This window comes from Prunus persica, chromosome G1, assembly GCF_000346465.2.
Source record: "Prunus persica cultivar Lovell chromosome G1, Prunus_persica_NCBIv2, whole genome shotgun sequence".
NCBI lineage: Eukaryota > Viridiplantae > Streptophyta > Magnoliopsida > Rosales > Rosaceae > Prunus > Prunus persica.
The window spans coordinates 17,029,935-17,044,886 of record NC_034009.1 but is presented as its reverse complement, the minus strand read 5'-3'; the positions used below and the strand labels follow the sequence as shown (position 1 = coordinate 17,044,886).

At 35.3% G+C, this 14,952-nt stretch overlaps 2 protein-coding genes across 5 annotated transcripts; both read left to right on the top strand.

Moving 5' to 3' along the window:
• LOC18789574 (INO80 complex subunit D) lies at window positions 582-8,142 on the top strand. Of its 4 annotated transcripts, none has more exons than XR_002272116.1 (3): window positions 582-1,263; window positions 4,905-5,241; window positions 7,420-8,142. XR_002272116.1 is itself a non-coding variant. In XM_007222138.2 (2 exons), the coding sequence occupies exons 1-2, from the start codon at window positions 683-685 to the stop codon at window positions 5,167-5,169; spliced, it is 846 nt and encodes a 281-aa protein (XP_007222200.1). In that variant the 5' UTR covers window positions 583-682; the 3' UTR covers window positions 5,170-5,608. The 4 variants fall into 4 exon arrangements, 1 of the variants encoding a protein (XP_007222200.1); XR_002272118.1 differs by lacking the exon at window positions 7,420-8,142 and adding an exon at window positions 6,584-7,050; XR_002272115.1 differs by lacking the exon at window positions 7,420-8,142 and adding an exon at window positions 6,597-7,050 and having other exon boundaries at window positions 583-1,263.
• Window positions 8,472-13,519, top strand: LOC18790529 (biotin synthase). The gene is made up of 6 exons (XM_007223061.2): window positions 8,472-9,319; window positions 9,953-10,132; window positions 11,248-11,354; window positions 11,458-11,663; window positions 12,609-12,748; window positions 13,067-13,519. Exons 1-6 carry the CDS (start codon window positions 9,119-9,121, stop codon window positions 13,373-13,375), a joined length of 1,143 nt encoding a protein of 380 aa, XP_007223123.1. The 5' UTR covers window positions 8,472-9,118; the 3' UTR covers window positions 13,376-13,519.

Below are 14,952 nucleotides of genomic sequence, written 5' to 3'. Positions count from 1 at the left end.
AAAGTGGTGCGTAAAAATATTTCCTTTTTTAAGGATATTAGGTCCTAACAACAAAACTATGTACACGTGGCTTACACTCATTGTCGCGTAATTATTTTCTCCAACAATAAAAAGAGAGTGGGGGAGAGAGAAATCAGCCTTATTGGTATTTCATGAACTTTCCTTCTTACGTCCCAAAGTTTTATATTTACAAAAAAGTTATTTACATTAACACCACTTGAAATTTTTTGTGTTTTCACAAAATCCCTTATGTCTAAAAAATACATGAACACCTTATGAGGTTTCAGTTTATTTTCACAAAACCCCTTTTTGTTCAATATTCATTCAAAAATTAATGATTTCATTGAAAAAAAACTTATGTAAATGACAAATTAACCTTAATGAATGTATACGCAATCTAATCTCAAAGGTCAACTTTGTCATTTGGAGAATTTTTTTTAATATAAAATCATCAATTTTTTGATGAAAAATTAATAAAAAAGAGTTTTGTGGAAATAATTTAAATATTAATGTAATTTCTGAAACCTCATGAGTTTTGTGAAATATCCAAAAACCCCATGAGTGCTAGTGTAAATATCTCTTTACAAAATTGTTTCTGACAATCACAATACACGCATAGCCTAACAACTCTCGACCTCACGCGCGCGCTCTCTCTCTCTCTCTCTCTCCCCTCCCTCCTCCCATGGCTGCCTCTGGTTCGAAGCCCCATCCTCCCTCTAGTTCCAAACCTCCCAAAAACCCCATAACCCTCAAACCCACAAATGAAACCCAAACTCCAAACCCTAACCCTTCCACCTCCAACATCCCTCCTGTCCCACCCTCCCAAGAAGAAATCGCTCTCTCAGGCGCCTCCCAGCTCACGCGCCTGGAGGTCCTCCGCCGCCGTTCCTACTTCTTAAGGCAGCTCAGAAAATTCTACCAATCCAAATACTGGGCCTTCATGGAGGAGGTCAAGAAGAAGCACAGGGAGTTCTACTGGAACTTCGGTGTGAGCCCTTTCAAAGATGAGCACAAGAGCGATAGAGACGCTACTGGGAATGCTGAAGGCACTGATGAGAACAATAACAACATCAACAGCAATTTCAACAACAATAATGGTGGTGCTGCGATTGCTCGGACCGACGTCGATGCGAAAAAGAAACTGCAATGCTCTTATCATCAGTGTAAGACGAAGGCCATGCCGTTGACGAGCTTTTGTCACCTCCATATTCTATCGGATTCGAAGCAGAAGCTCTATAAGCCTTGTGGGTTTGTTATCAAGAGGTAATTTGCTATTTCTTGTATTGAAGTTTGGTTCTTTTGGGTTAATTCTTTGATGGGTATATCTTAGTTTGTGAGAGTGCTTCTGGGTTTGTCATCAATTGATTGAATAGCCTGATATTCGTGCATTAGAATCTTTAATACATGTAAATTGTAGTTTATGCTAGCTATTGATTTTTAACTGTTATGATGGTTTTGTTATTTATTTATTTTGTCATTGTGGGCATCAACTTCTTCAGTATTTAAGGAGATTAACTTTAGTTTCATTCATTTGGATTGGAAAGCTGTAATTTTGTAATGTGTTAGGCTGTCTAGGTGTTGTTTTTTGTTTTGGGGCTTGTGTGGCCCCTTGGCCACCCCCGTTTTGTTCTCTTTTAAAAAACTAGGCTAGCCGTTATATCGAATTTACTTTGAGTTTCATAGCTTAATTCTATGATGGCTATTTGTTATTCAATGAGAGTGGGCTTCTGTGCTTGTTTGGATTGGTGGAATAATTTTTAGCTGTGTAAGAATTGTTTATGATGCTGCTTTCAGGATTTGATTGTTTTTATTCCTCCATTTTCTAATTGGTTTCTACTTTTCTGAAAAATAGCTTCTCCAGAAGAATGTAATTAATTGGGAGAGAAAGATACAGCTGTCAGTTATATTGTACTTGAGTGTTGCCATTTATAAGATCAGCTTTACCTTAAATAAAATTAATTCTTGTTTCTATGGATAGTTGTTTGTATTCACTTATTTGGCTGTTATTAAAAGAAAATAAAAATGGAAATCTAGCTTTTCTGGCCTGGCATTGATATTGTAAAGTTTTTACTGTTGTTATTGAGCTCGTACAATAACACTCAAGCACTTAGCAGTTAGAAAGTTACTACAGTGCTAACCAGTCATTTTGGCCTACCCCACAATATAATTTCATAATCCGAACCATTTACCTTTTAGGTCCTCATTCAAAGATCCTCCCAGCAAAATTTCATCCTAATCGGAACTGGTTCAGCCACTTGATTATTGTGATGAACATATCCTTGTTTGTTGAAAATGTTTCGTTCATCTATTTATTTGCTTACAGTTTAATAACTAAACGTTCTTCGATTTGAGTAAATATTTGCAAGGATGATCTTTCAAAAGATCTAAAAAGTGAACGGTTCGAAGTGTGAGATAGATTGTGTAGTGGGCCAGAACAAGTGGTTAGCATCATATTAACCTACTAACTGGTTAGCACTTGAGCGTTGTACCTTTGTTTTCTGATAGTTGTTGGAACTTGGGGCTCAAAATCTTGTGGTTGAGCTTTTTTAAGTGTAAAAAAATTAAAAAGATGTTCTAGCCTTTTAGGAAAGTCACTTCGCTAATTGTAAATAAGACATAATGCAACATTAATAATTAATGTTGGAAGTTTCTGATGCAGGACAAAGATTGGTCTAATAGCAATTGGTGTAGGACATGGTGATAAAACGAGAGGACAAAGATTGTTCTAATAGCAATTGATGTAGGTCGAACAAGTAGAAATTTAGGGTAAACTCAAACCAATATTCTTATCAGGGTCTTATGACAAGAAGAGTGATGATAATGATTTTATCTGAGACACAGACCTGGCTCTACAGAATGGAATTTTTAAACTGTTAGTATGCAACACAAGGCAACTTGTGGCGGATTGGAGAGATTTGATTTGAGTTTTAATTTTTCTTCTAGCAGAGTGGGAGGAGGGTTTTGCTCATGTCAGGCAAAAGTCCTTTGCTCAGGTGGCCTCGGATCATTTTATATTTGTTCTGGATAAAAATAATGTGAATTGGGACTGTGGGCCCTTTAGGTTTGAGAGCCTGTGGTTAGAACATCATTGGTGTTTCAAGGAGTTGCAGGAGAAAGGGGTGATCAAGGGTGGCAAGGCGTTAAGTTCATTAGGAAATTGGGAGAGGATCGGGGAATGGAATAAGGAGGTTAATGGGGATCAGGGAAGGAGAAGGAGGTGGAGATGAAAATCAAGGAGCTCAATGTGCTGGAGGAAAGGAATTGCTTAAGTTTTGAAAAGGGGAAGGGAAAAGGCCAAGATTCAATGGGCAAAATGGGGAAACCAAATACTAGTATCATAAATACAACATCTTTGCAACATAATTTTAGCAGACACAACAATCCAGTATGGCTCATATTGTACAAGAGTTTGAATGGCACTGACATAAGGAGCTCGAGGATCTTCTCCTCATATCCTGGAGTTGGAAATAATTGATGTAACACTTCCACTGTAAAACAACATGTAATGTGATCAATAGTAACTAAGAAAACAACTTATCCCATGATCCAGTGCTGTTAGTTCTTGATGTGATGAGAACAAATCGCAATATTGCTGCACGGGCAAGTCTCACGACTGTCTGCTTTAGCCTTTAGCAAGCAACAGGTAGGTTGACTCTTTTTTGTTTTAGTTTTGTTTGTTTGAAACAATGTGCCCTCCAGCCCTTGCGTGTAGAATGCACGCACGACCATTAAAAAAGGGTCAGTTAGCTGCTGCTCAAGACGTACAACTTATGACCAGGAGCGTGACAAGCTTATGAAGGATTGGATCAATTGTAGAGCAGGGTTCCAAGTTGGATTTAATACCAATGGTTGCGTGGCAAAAACTGTTCTGATATTAGTTGTTGTTGGAGGGGGGAAGAAATTCAGATAAAGTATGGAGAATAAGGAGATAAATTAAAACAAAGATAAACTTCAAATCAATATTCTTAATGAATTTTAATTAACAATGTTAAAACCCTATGTCTCTTTTGCTGTACTTAATCTGGATTCGGTGGGAGCTTTATGTTGATTATTTTAAAGTGCTTATTGAGCTTTTGTTCTAGGTCTCTCCCTCCTCCCACCTCCCACCTCCCATGTCTATATTCTCTTGTGTCTTCTCTGTTTTAATAAATTTTTCGTTTCCCATAAAAGAAGGTTCTAACTCTGAAGATATGTTTGAAAAATGCTTATAGTCATGGACCTTATTATAGTAGACTAGTATTCATATATCATTGATTGGACACAAATGAAATATGGAAGCTAGTAGCATGACCGTTGATGATTTCAAATGCATAAGCGTGCATAGATTTTGAAATGCTATAAATGTGACAACTGATGCATGCAAAGAGGATGGCGGTTTACTTTGAGATAGAATTAGATATTTGGTTTTCCTATAGGTGTCGTGGTTATTTATGGATATCTATCTTCCCTTGTAGTTTTTCTTTATTTTGTATTAGAGTTTTTTTTCTTGTCCAAAAAAAAAGTTGACGAGTTAGGTTAAATAGAAAAAGATAATTTGTCACTGAGGGCAATCACTTACTTTCACCCCTTTTTCTTTAGTTGGGATGGGCTGATTAATTGTGCTATTAAATGTGAAATAGTTCATGTCCTGTGGAATTGTAGCATTATCATAATATTTTCAAGTAGGTTGACAGATGTTGAAAAAGGCTAATTAAATATAGAACTAGTAGGTGCTATTTCTTTGCTGCTCTACCTCCTCCAGATAGATCATTTGAATAAGCTTTTTGTCAGTAAATACACCAAGCATTAGTTGTCCAACTTTTTTATTTCTTTGTTTATTTTGTGTATATTGTACCATCATATGACTGGCAGAGATTGATTTTTCAACTGACATTTTTGTTAATTAATTGGTTTTTATTATCTAGTGCTCATACAGGACCTCTAACCTGTGGGAAGCCAATACTGAGATCCACTGTTCCTTCTCTTTGTACTCATCACTTCCAAGTGGCTCAGAAGGCTATCAAAAAGGCCTTGAAGAAGGCAGGCCTTAATGGGCCATCAACAAATAAGCTTGCTCCAAAGTTCCATGTCATAGTAGCAGAATATGTACGCCAAATTCAGGCCAAACGAAGAGCTGCACAAAGGGCAAAGGGAAAGAAAGTCGCAATTAAGGAAGAAACCTCTGACTGAACCTCTCCACTGGCAGCTGCATAAATGATTCATCGAGTATTGTTGATTGTGTGAAATGAGGGAAAACCAGAGGTGTGTTGGTCTCTCTCTTTCTTCTAAATAGTATAAGCAAATATGAAAAAGAATTGAGGGGAGAGTGGACTTGAATTTTAAAAGCATCAGGTTAAGGTGAAAAGAGGTATATTATAGTTTTGGGCTGTCCCATGGAGTGTATGAGTCAGTTCTTTTATATAGAATTTTAATCAATTTCTTAGGGTTTGTTTCTTTTTCCTCTTTTTTTAACTTTGACCGAGGACATGCTTTAGATCAATTATTTTACAGCATTTCCAGTATGGTTGTTTCCAGTTTAGAAATTTGTTTGTTTCTGTGAAAATTAAATTGTTTGGGTTAATTAATTTCGTGGGGCAAAGCTTAATATGAGATCCTCTTTTTTTAACTTTGACCGAGGACATGCTATAGATCAATTATTTTACAGCATTTCCAGTATGGTTGTTTCCAGTTTAGAAATTTGTTTGTTTATGTGAAACTTAAATTTTTTGGGTTAATTAATTTCGTGGAGCAAAACTAATACTACTTATCTCATATTTACAGTTGTAAATAAAGTAGCTTTATCTGACTACCTTTTAGCTTTATAAGAAAACAACTATGGCTTTAAAGGATGTAACCAACCCATGTAATGTTGATTGCTATCATATGTAATATTTGGAGGCAGTGGATTTTCATGAGGATGGTGAAAATTATTTACCAAATGAAAACAGAGAAAAATAACAAGAGGATGGTAGGTGGTCATAAACAAATTAGAAGGGATGTGGGGATGTATGTGTATGTAGAGGATTTGGTTCAGCAGATGTTTTACCTCTGTAATAATACCAAATTGTGTTACAGTCCCAAAAATATTTATATCAGTCATAAAGCTCAACAATTTGGTCCAAAATTTATTTTACTGTGAAAAAAAAAACTGATATTAGGATGGACTTGTACTTTTCTTCTCATACAACTCTTAAACCTCAGATTTCCTCTTTTTCATGTACAATCCTTTTTGTGATTCACATGATCCTTCGTTGTTGCATTCAGGACAAGTCTTAATTATTCCCACACCTCCCACAATTGACTTTCTATTTTCTCCTTTTGATTTACTCTTTTTAACTGTCTTTTAATTTCTTTCTATTGGTAACAAACTCCTTTTATACTTCGGACTAAGATCTGTCGTTGACCAAGCTCTATTTGCATACTTTTTATTATTTTGGTTGAATGTAATGTAATTTTCATTGCTTTGATAATTAGCACTGTATTTTTTTTCTTATGTATTTTCATAATTTGTGTGTCATCCATCCATAAAGCACGGTGCATGTCTATAACTCCTTATGAATTATTTCTTTGTCAACCACCATTAAAACCAAGATCATTACTGTAGTATGCCTTTTCAGGTGTCAAATCTGCATTTTGCAGTAGGAACAAGACTCAGAATCGGAACGTGCTCAGAATGAAATGATGCATTTTGCAGTATGATACTTAAATGTGAATTTCTTGCTTTCTTTTTTCTTTTCATTTTTGGGTTAAATGTACATGACCAAGAGCTTCAAGACATTAACAGCATGATTTGGATTACATATTGCCTTGGCAATCAAAGTTTTGCACTTGATACTTGCCTAGAATAGCTGGGAATCCCCTAGTTCTGTACAGTTAATTCATAATGTGAAAAAGGCGTTGCAGAAACCGTGCGTGTGTAGTTGCGTCTTGCTCGTACATGCATGTATAGGTTTGTTTGGTGTGATTTTTTATTTGAGCTGGTGTAACGCAGTTAGCAGGCACAATCTTCACCCCCGTGTTCCTTTAAAATTATGGTAATGTTCTTTCTTCTGTTCTGGCTTGAAGGATAAAGAAAAGAGATATTAGTTTGCTTTGGAATTTGTTGTGCATTTCCGGTGTGTTTTGCCCCCTTTTACTTGGAAGTTGAGACAGCAGAGTCTTGATCCATAGGTCCATCTGCATACAGCAGATATCATACGAACAACCAACCTTCAATTTGCACAATTCTTTATACCTTTTTCTTCGTTTAGTTTCCTGTGCTTTTCAGTTTCATTCCTTAGCCCCTTATGTAGCTGTGTTGGAGAGAACCTTAAACATTGGAACTCGAATTCAAGAATACTTTGGTGGCATGTTCACTTGGAAATGGGGGAGTTATCCTGGAATCGGGAGGGTATGGGATCGACTACACCCGCATAATTAATCTAATTCTTGGTTTTGCAGGTATAGATTACGGATTTTAATGTGGAACAGGTATAATTCATTATGTATCACTAAGCATGGGCGAAGTCAGGAGTTATAATAATTTTAATAGGTGGTATTTGGTTGTTGGAATGGAGCCTATTTGGGTTTGGAAACAGAAGAGGATACGGGTAGCTGCCGGATTGAACTTGTAGGTCGAACTGGCCAATTAAAGGACCCGGGCTGACCCGACTCATTTAAATTGGACAAATTCATGCGTCGTTTCAAAATGCAGCCTATTTGTTCTCATAAACGGACCAGGGCTACAAGGCTATGTATTTTTTGCTTTTGTAGAAAATTATTTTTTAGAAATTTTTTTTCTTTCTAAGAATTAGATTTTATTTATTTATTTTTTCTACTTGAAAATTTGAATTTGCTTGTTGAGCATATATTACTGTTTGGGTATGTGGTCATGGTCAATTGAGGCTCATTTTATCTAGTCCAATCAGAACAAAGGTTAAGATCTAATCCAATTGACATTAAATTGGACGGTTGTTCTTAGTAAGGGAAAAAAAAAATTTGAAATACGAGATACTTACTTTTCAATCTAATCCATTCGTTGGAATGTTGTTCTTATGAGTAACTGTTTTTAACCACTTAGCTACAGTCCTCTTGCCTTTAAAGTGGGAGAAACGTTGACATTTTATTTTCATTTCAAATTTTTAGTTTAACAAGTCAGTTTACTATTTTATTCTTGGTTAATAAATTATTCCTCTTTTAGCATTTTAATTAAGTGAGGGAATTTGTTGAGTTTTTAAAAATTTAATAATAAAATCCTTGTATTATATATAGATAGATGTAAACATGACTTATCTGTAATTTTTTAGTTTCAAATGCCTATATTGGATAAATGTACTTTACAATTCAACGATATTAAATGGAAATCTTATCAGAATTTTAAAATTTTCAATTTGATTTGTTTGAAGAAATAAAAAAGATAAAACTTACACAAAATAATTTAACATTGAAAATTAACATAAAAAGAAAATTAATACATGAGAGTTTAAATTTACATCTCCCCATTAAAGAGGAAACAAACATGTACTTCTTCTAAAGATATTCCTAGGAAATTATTATTCATGGTAACTTCAATTTTTCTTCAAACTTAAAAAAAATAAAAAAAATAAAAAAACTAGATTGTAACAGAAAAAAAATTATATTGGTCATGATTGGATCATGGATGGTTAGATTTGGCCTCAAGCCATGAAAAGGAGAAGAAAGAAGTGGCTGATGATGAGAAAGAAAAATAAAAAGATGATATTGGGGAAGAAGGGGAGGAGGAGGAGGAGGAGGAGTAGAAGAAAGAGAGGAAGAGGTAAATCTCACATACACACACCTCGCTAACACCTAACTTAGTAGGTGATGTGTGTGCTGTTGTTGTCTTGTGTGGACCAAAAACAAAACGAAACAAAACAAAAAAATCACACCTAATTTAGAAATGTTGGGTTGTTAAATAAATGCACCTAATTTTAGAGTTTCTGATGAATATTTTAATTTTATTTTATTTATATATTGTTCACTTTCTTCCTCTTTTTCTCCGCCCAGGCCAGCAGCCACTCTCTCTCTCTCTCTCTCTCTCTCTCTCTCTCTCACACGCACACACACACTCTCACTCTCTTTATTTTCCCGGAAAATCTCGGTTTTCCTGAGAAAAAACAAAAGAAAAGAAAACATTGGGGAGATGATTTCGACTAGGTCCGTTTTGCGCGGGCAGCTAAGACCGTCGGTTGCTGTGTTGCACTCTTCATTTTACTCTTCTTTATCATCTGCAGCTGCAATTCAAGCTGAGAGAACAATCAGACAAGGCCCCAGAAATGACTGGAACCGCGACGAGATCAAGGCCGTCTATGGCTCTCCTGTTCTCGATCTCCTTTTCCACGGGGTCAGTACCTCTTCTTTCTCTTCCTTTCCTTCTTCTTTTAGTTTTTGGTATGCTCTGTTTGGTTGCCTGGAAAATGGGAGAGAAAACAAAGGAAAATGACTATGATATTCTACTTGCATTTTCATAATGCATAATTAGTTAGTGGGTATATAATTATTTTCTCTGGTGAAACTTTTTGTTATAATCCTACTTGGTAATGCCTTTGGCCTTAGTTTTGGTATAAGATATCTCGCATTTGATAGACAATAGCAGGCGTAGTGGACTTACTATAGTATTGTTACATCACATCAAAACTGACAGCTGTAATTAGTTCTAAGGTTGTTCAGGTTCTAAGAATATTTAACTGTACTCATTGATTGAGTCAGTACAAATATTCATTTCTCTCAAATACCTAACAGTTTTCAGTCACCACAAGTTATAACCATTGCTCTAGTCGACTTCCTAAACTCTTTTCCTTGATATTTACACTGCCCAATGTGTGTTGTGGGCTGATAAGTTATTTTTGATATGGAAAGCAATTTTCTTTTCTCTTTTTCTTCAGATTTTGTTTTGAATGTATTTGTTTTTTTCTTTCTTTCTATGATTTCATTACATTAGCGTCATATGTTAGAAGTAAATATCTTGCTTTTTCAGGCTCAAGTTCACAGACACACGCATAATTTTAGGGAAGTGCAGCAGTGTACTCTCCTCTCTATCAAGACTGGTGGATGTAGTGAGGATTGTTCGTATTGTCCTCAATCGTCCCGGTATGACACAGGACTCAAGGCCCAAAAGCTTATGACAAAGGACGCTGTCATGGAGGCAGCACAAAAGGTCCCTTTCTTAATCTTATGTCTTTCCCTTGCATTTCAGAGTTTTGAGTAATATTAAACATCCCGAAGCAATTACAACTCGTGTCATGCTTGACTTACAATAACTAGTCTTACCATTTATTTGTATATTTCTCCCATGAATAGGAAATTTAAGGACTACAGTAGAAGTTGCAGAACTGTTGATGCAATTGGTTATAATAGAAAACTCATCGTTGATGTTATAATTATGTAAAGCGTATAATGATTGTATGAGTTGAAAGAAGTGTATCGGAAAAGCAATTAATGAAATTTATCAAGTTCCTTTTTACATTGTAGTATCTTAGTCTACGGGAGTGATTGAAACATGCATCAAGAGAATACCATGTTCACAATTTGGTGGTCTGATGTGTATTGTGATAAATAATGAGTTATTGTAAGGGGATCACTGGAAGCCTCCATCTCATGTACAAAAACTGGAAACATGCAGTTTTGTGTTAATCCTCTAATAGGCGAATTCTGTCAACAATGAGGTGTCCTGGCTAACAATAGCAGCAAATAGCTAATGGTCCTAAATTTTGGTTATATGCATTGGTCCTTTAATTCTATCAGTGCTTGTTATGCTACCATTAATTTTTGTTCTTATGGCCGAGTCATGAATATATTGTTCCTTTCTTTTACATATAAAATTTTCAGTATAGGTAATTGATTGCAAATGATCATTTGATCTTTGAATCATAGATATGCCCCTAGGACCATAGTGTTGTTATATGAGGCAGGTCAGCACGAAACTTATTTGTCTCTTTGGAATCATGAACTATGCTGCCTCATGACCTATTTAGATACCGCTTTTTAAGTTATGGGTCTAAATTAAATTATGATCATACTTCTCATTTAAGTTTCAATTCCTTCCAGAACTTCTGCTTTTGAGTTTTATTAGGTAGTGGCATATATTTTATAAAGAAACAATATTGGACCTTACTAATTGTATGTTGGTCTCAAGTTGTCCACTCCTTTAATTTTCTTCACCAGAGATGTGAATTGGGAGTACTATTTATGATTTCCTGCTTATGATTAATTCAATTTATACTTTGAAGTCAATTATGTCTTAATATTTCACCATATTTCATTATTTGACAGGCAAAAGAGGCTGGAAGCACACGCTTTTGCATGGGTGCTGCATGGAGGGATACAGTTGGAAGAAAGACAAACTTTAACCAGATCCTTGAATATGTAAAAGACATAAGGTAATAAAACATCGTATATTGCATATATTAAGCAGATAGGAAGGAGAGGCTTTGTATTGTTTGCCCAACAGTTTAACTTATGTTAATATCTCTCACATTCCAGGGGTATGGGAATGGAGGTGTGCTGCACCTTAGGCATGCTAGAAAAGCAACAAGCTTTGAAACTCAAAGAAGCAGGCCTGACAGCATACAATCACAATCTTGACACCTCTAGGGAATATTACCCAAATGTCATTACCACAAGGACCTATGATGAGCGCTTGGAAACCATTAAGTTTGTCCGGGATGCAGGAATTAGTGTGTGTTCAGGTAATCTGATCTTACTATTGTATATAATCACATGCATCTATTTCGTAAGTCAATCATTGTCTAGCCTAATGCATGTAATAGGTTCTTTCTTCTTCTCCTAATAGTGTAAAAACTCATTTGTTAACAGGGGTAGACATTCAGACCAGTCTATTCTTTTCGAGTCCTTAATAAAAGTGGAAAGAATTAGTGTATTGTCATCTTTGGTTACATACTTTGCATACTAAGCTCACAGCAGTGTTATTTATCTTGAATATCTTAAATGATATGTTAATTAGTGGCGAAAGGTTAATCCTGTTGGACTTTCTTCCCATTTATTTATGGCTTTTTTGTTGTACTTGCAAGTTATTCACATTTTTTCAAAGTATGTATGAAATGGAATTTTAAAGGCTATGATTTTTTTTTTAATATTATTTATATTCTTGTTACTAATTTTGCTAACGAGCTTTCTAGTTCAACTTCTATCATTCTTTGATAAAATCATTTAACGTCCATAACAGCCGTTTTCTAAGGAGGACATGTTTACTTTTTGACTTTTTGAAAGTGTAAATTATGTTGTTTTAAGATATGTAACCGCTTAATGATACAATGGACTTTTTTTGATGTATATAATCTCAAAGATGCAAGGGGTTCTTTGTCCAGATGTATTTCCATTTCCTTTCCTCCTCCCCCTAAACATTGTGTCTCCCATTTATAGAACCATTTGAATTATGAGAATTTTAACTTTAAAGTTCTTAGAATATTATTTCCTTTGAGTTGTAACCTTATGGTAATTACCATAATTTCTCAAGTCAATTCTAAGCATCTAAGTGATTGACCAAAAAAATTCTAAGCATCTAAGTGTTCATCATCAACATTTACAGCTATGGTGTATTAATGAGCACAAAAACATAGGTATTTACTTCGATGGTAAAGTTAACTTTTTTATTTATTTTCATTTTTAAACAGGAGGAATAATAGGGCTTGGAGAAGCTGAGGAGGATAGAGTTGGTTTGCTTCATACATTAGCAACACTCCCATCTCACCCAGAAAGTGTTCCCATCAATGCACTGGTTTCAGTGAAAGGCACACCTCTTCAAGATCAGAAGGTCAGTCCACATTTGTTTAATTCTAAACTTGACAGTAGAGATTGTAACAATAATTGTGCATTCTACAATAGAGACAGTGGCACATTTTGTGATTCAAGTTGGGCAATAGTTGACACAAAATTATGGATAAGATGTGTTTAGGGTGACTTTAGATCATCACTTTAACAATAGCACTTGTGCCCCTCGGTGGTTTAAATCTCACTTTAATCATATCGTCTAGAGCCATCAATCATCATGCCAATTGCATTCTATAAATTCTATTGATGTTCCAAGACTTGATTAGTTTAACAGAATTCATTTTGCTACATCTATGTGCAGCCAGTTGAAATTTGGGAGATGATACGAATGATTGCCACTGCCCGTATAGTCATGCCAAAAGCAATGGTCAGATTGTCAGCTGGCAGAGTAAAGTTTTCAATGCCAGAGCAGGCATTGTGCTTTCTTGCTGGTGCAAATTCGATATTCACTGGTGAGAAGCTATTGACTACTCCAAACAATGATTTTGATGCTGATCAACTCATGTTCAAGGTGCTTGGTCTGATTCCCAAAGCTCCCAGTTTCTCTGAGGAACCAGCAAAGGCGTATGAGGCAGAGGCTTGTGAGGAAGCTGTTTCCAGTTCAGGCTGAAATTGCTATACTAGGAGATTGTTGGTCTGTAGTTTCTTACATTTTTTGAGCTGTAATTTTAGCGTTAGTTTGTAGCTGAAAGAATTGTACTCGAAGTAAAATTCAGTTAGAAAATAAAAGCGAAATTTAGTAAGTCGATGATTAGATGAGAGCCAACATCTCACACACACGCGCACAAAGACAAACGCAGACCAAAGTTTGCGATGTTCTCTTTTGTTGATCGAGTCCTAGGCATTTGTAATTTCTTAGATTACAAATGAACCAGTAGAGAAGCAGCACGGCAGGAGGCTTCTGCCGTGACCAATGCTGAAGCCCCACGTGGCGAAAACCCAAACATCAGACTGGTTTTTGCTATGGTTTTGATAAAAATAAAATTTTATCCATTCTGAAAATACTCACGGCTCCCATGGGGTTTTTTTTTTTTTTTTTCTGGGTCACAAACGGTTTCCATGAGTTGGAAGAGGGTTTTGACTTCCTCTGCATTTACTAACACTAACACATGAGTATTATAATTATTTATTTCGATTCATAATTTTCCATCTTTACTAATACATTACAATCTGCAATCCAATACCTAAAAATCATAAATTAAATTGATTAGAGGATGGCTGATCCTATTCATTCTCTCTCCTATTCATCACATCACCCATTCTACTCAATTTTTTTTTTTTGGCACATTTAAATCAGATTGAATATTCTAGCTCACGTTAGTGTTTCTACCTTTTTTTTAGCTATCTTATCAATAAATATATTTGCTTTTTATAGCAAAGCAAGGCAATTGAAACAAAATTAGGGCAAGCTTTTACACAAGTCAGTACGTCTTTACATCTACAGCAAATAAGAATGTAATTATGTAACTATTCTGATTTGACCATTTACTTACTCTCTGTAAAACCCGAAGTTTAAAAGAAAGGTGTAAAACCCATTTGTATGAAGGAAGTCGAGAGAAATAGGAATGGGTTTTCGTCTTCCTGTCTTCACATGCTTTTTCGTTTTGCTGCGGATGAAGATTATGGAAGAGATGAGTCGAGCTCAGAGGAAGGAAACAAAATTCATTTGCAAATTAATTACAGGTTATTTTTCTTTGGACAAACCATTTACGAGTTCATACCCATTTTGGGGACATTTACCAGTACATACTCAATGTCACGAAAACTCTGCAATTTGCTCCCTCCGTTAGCCAAACTGTTAGTAAATCTGTTAAATGCTGATGTGGCGAATGTTGCTAAAATATGAATATGGTTTGAATGTATTAGGTTTTCTTTATTCTTCTCCATAATGAGGTATATATAAGAGTTTACATGTGAGCTTTACGAGGAATTAAATACAATAAAGAATTAGAAAAGTATATCCTAATTGTACAATGATTTATCAATTATATAAAAATAGGAAAGTAAATCCCTGAATTAATCAAGGAAATAAATCTCCTTGATTAAATAAGAGACTCACGTCAACACTCCTCCTCAAGTTGGTGCATATATGTCACCAATGCCCAACTTGGTAAGTGAGTCATGAAATACTCTTCCACAAACAGCTTTGGTTAAGATATCAACTAATTGATCTTCTGATTTTATGAA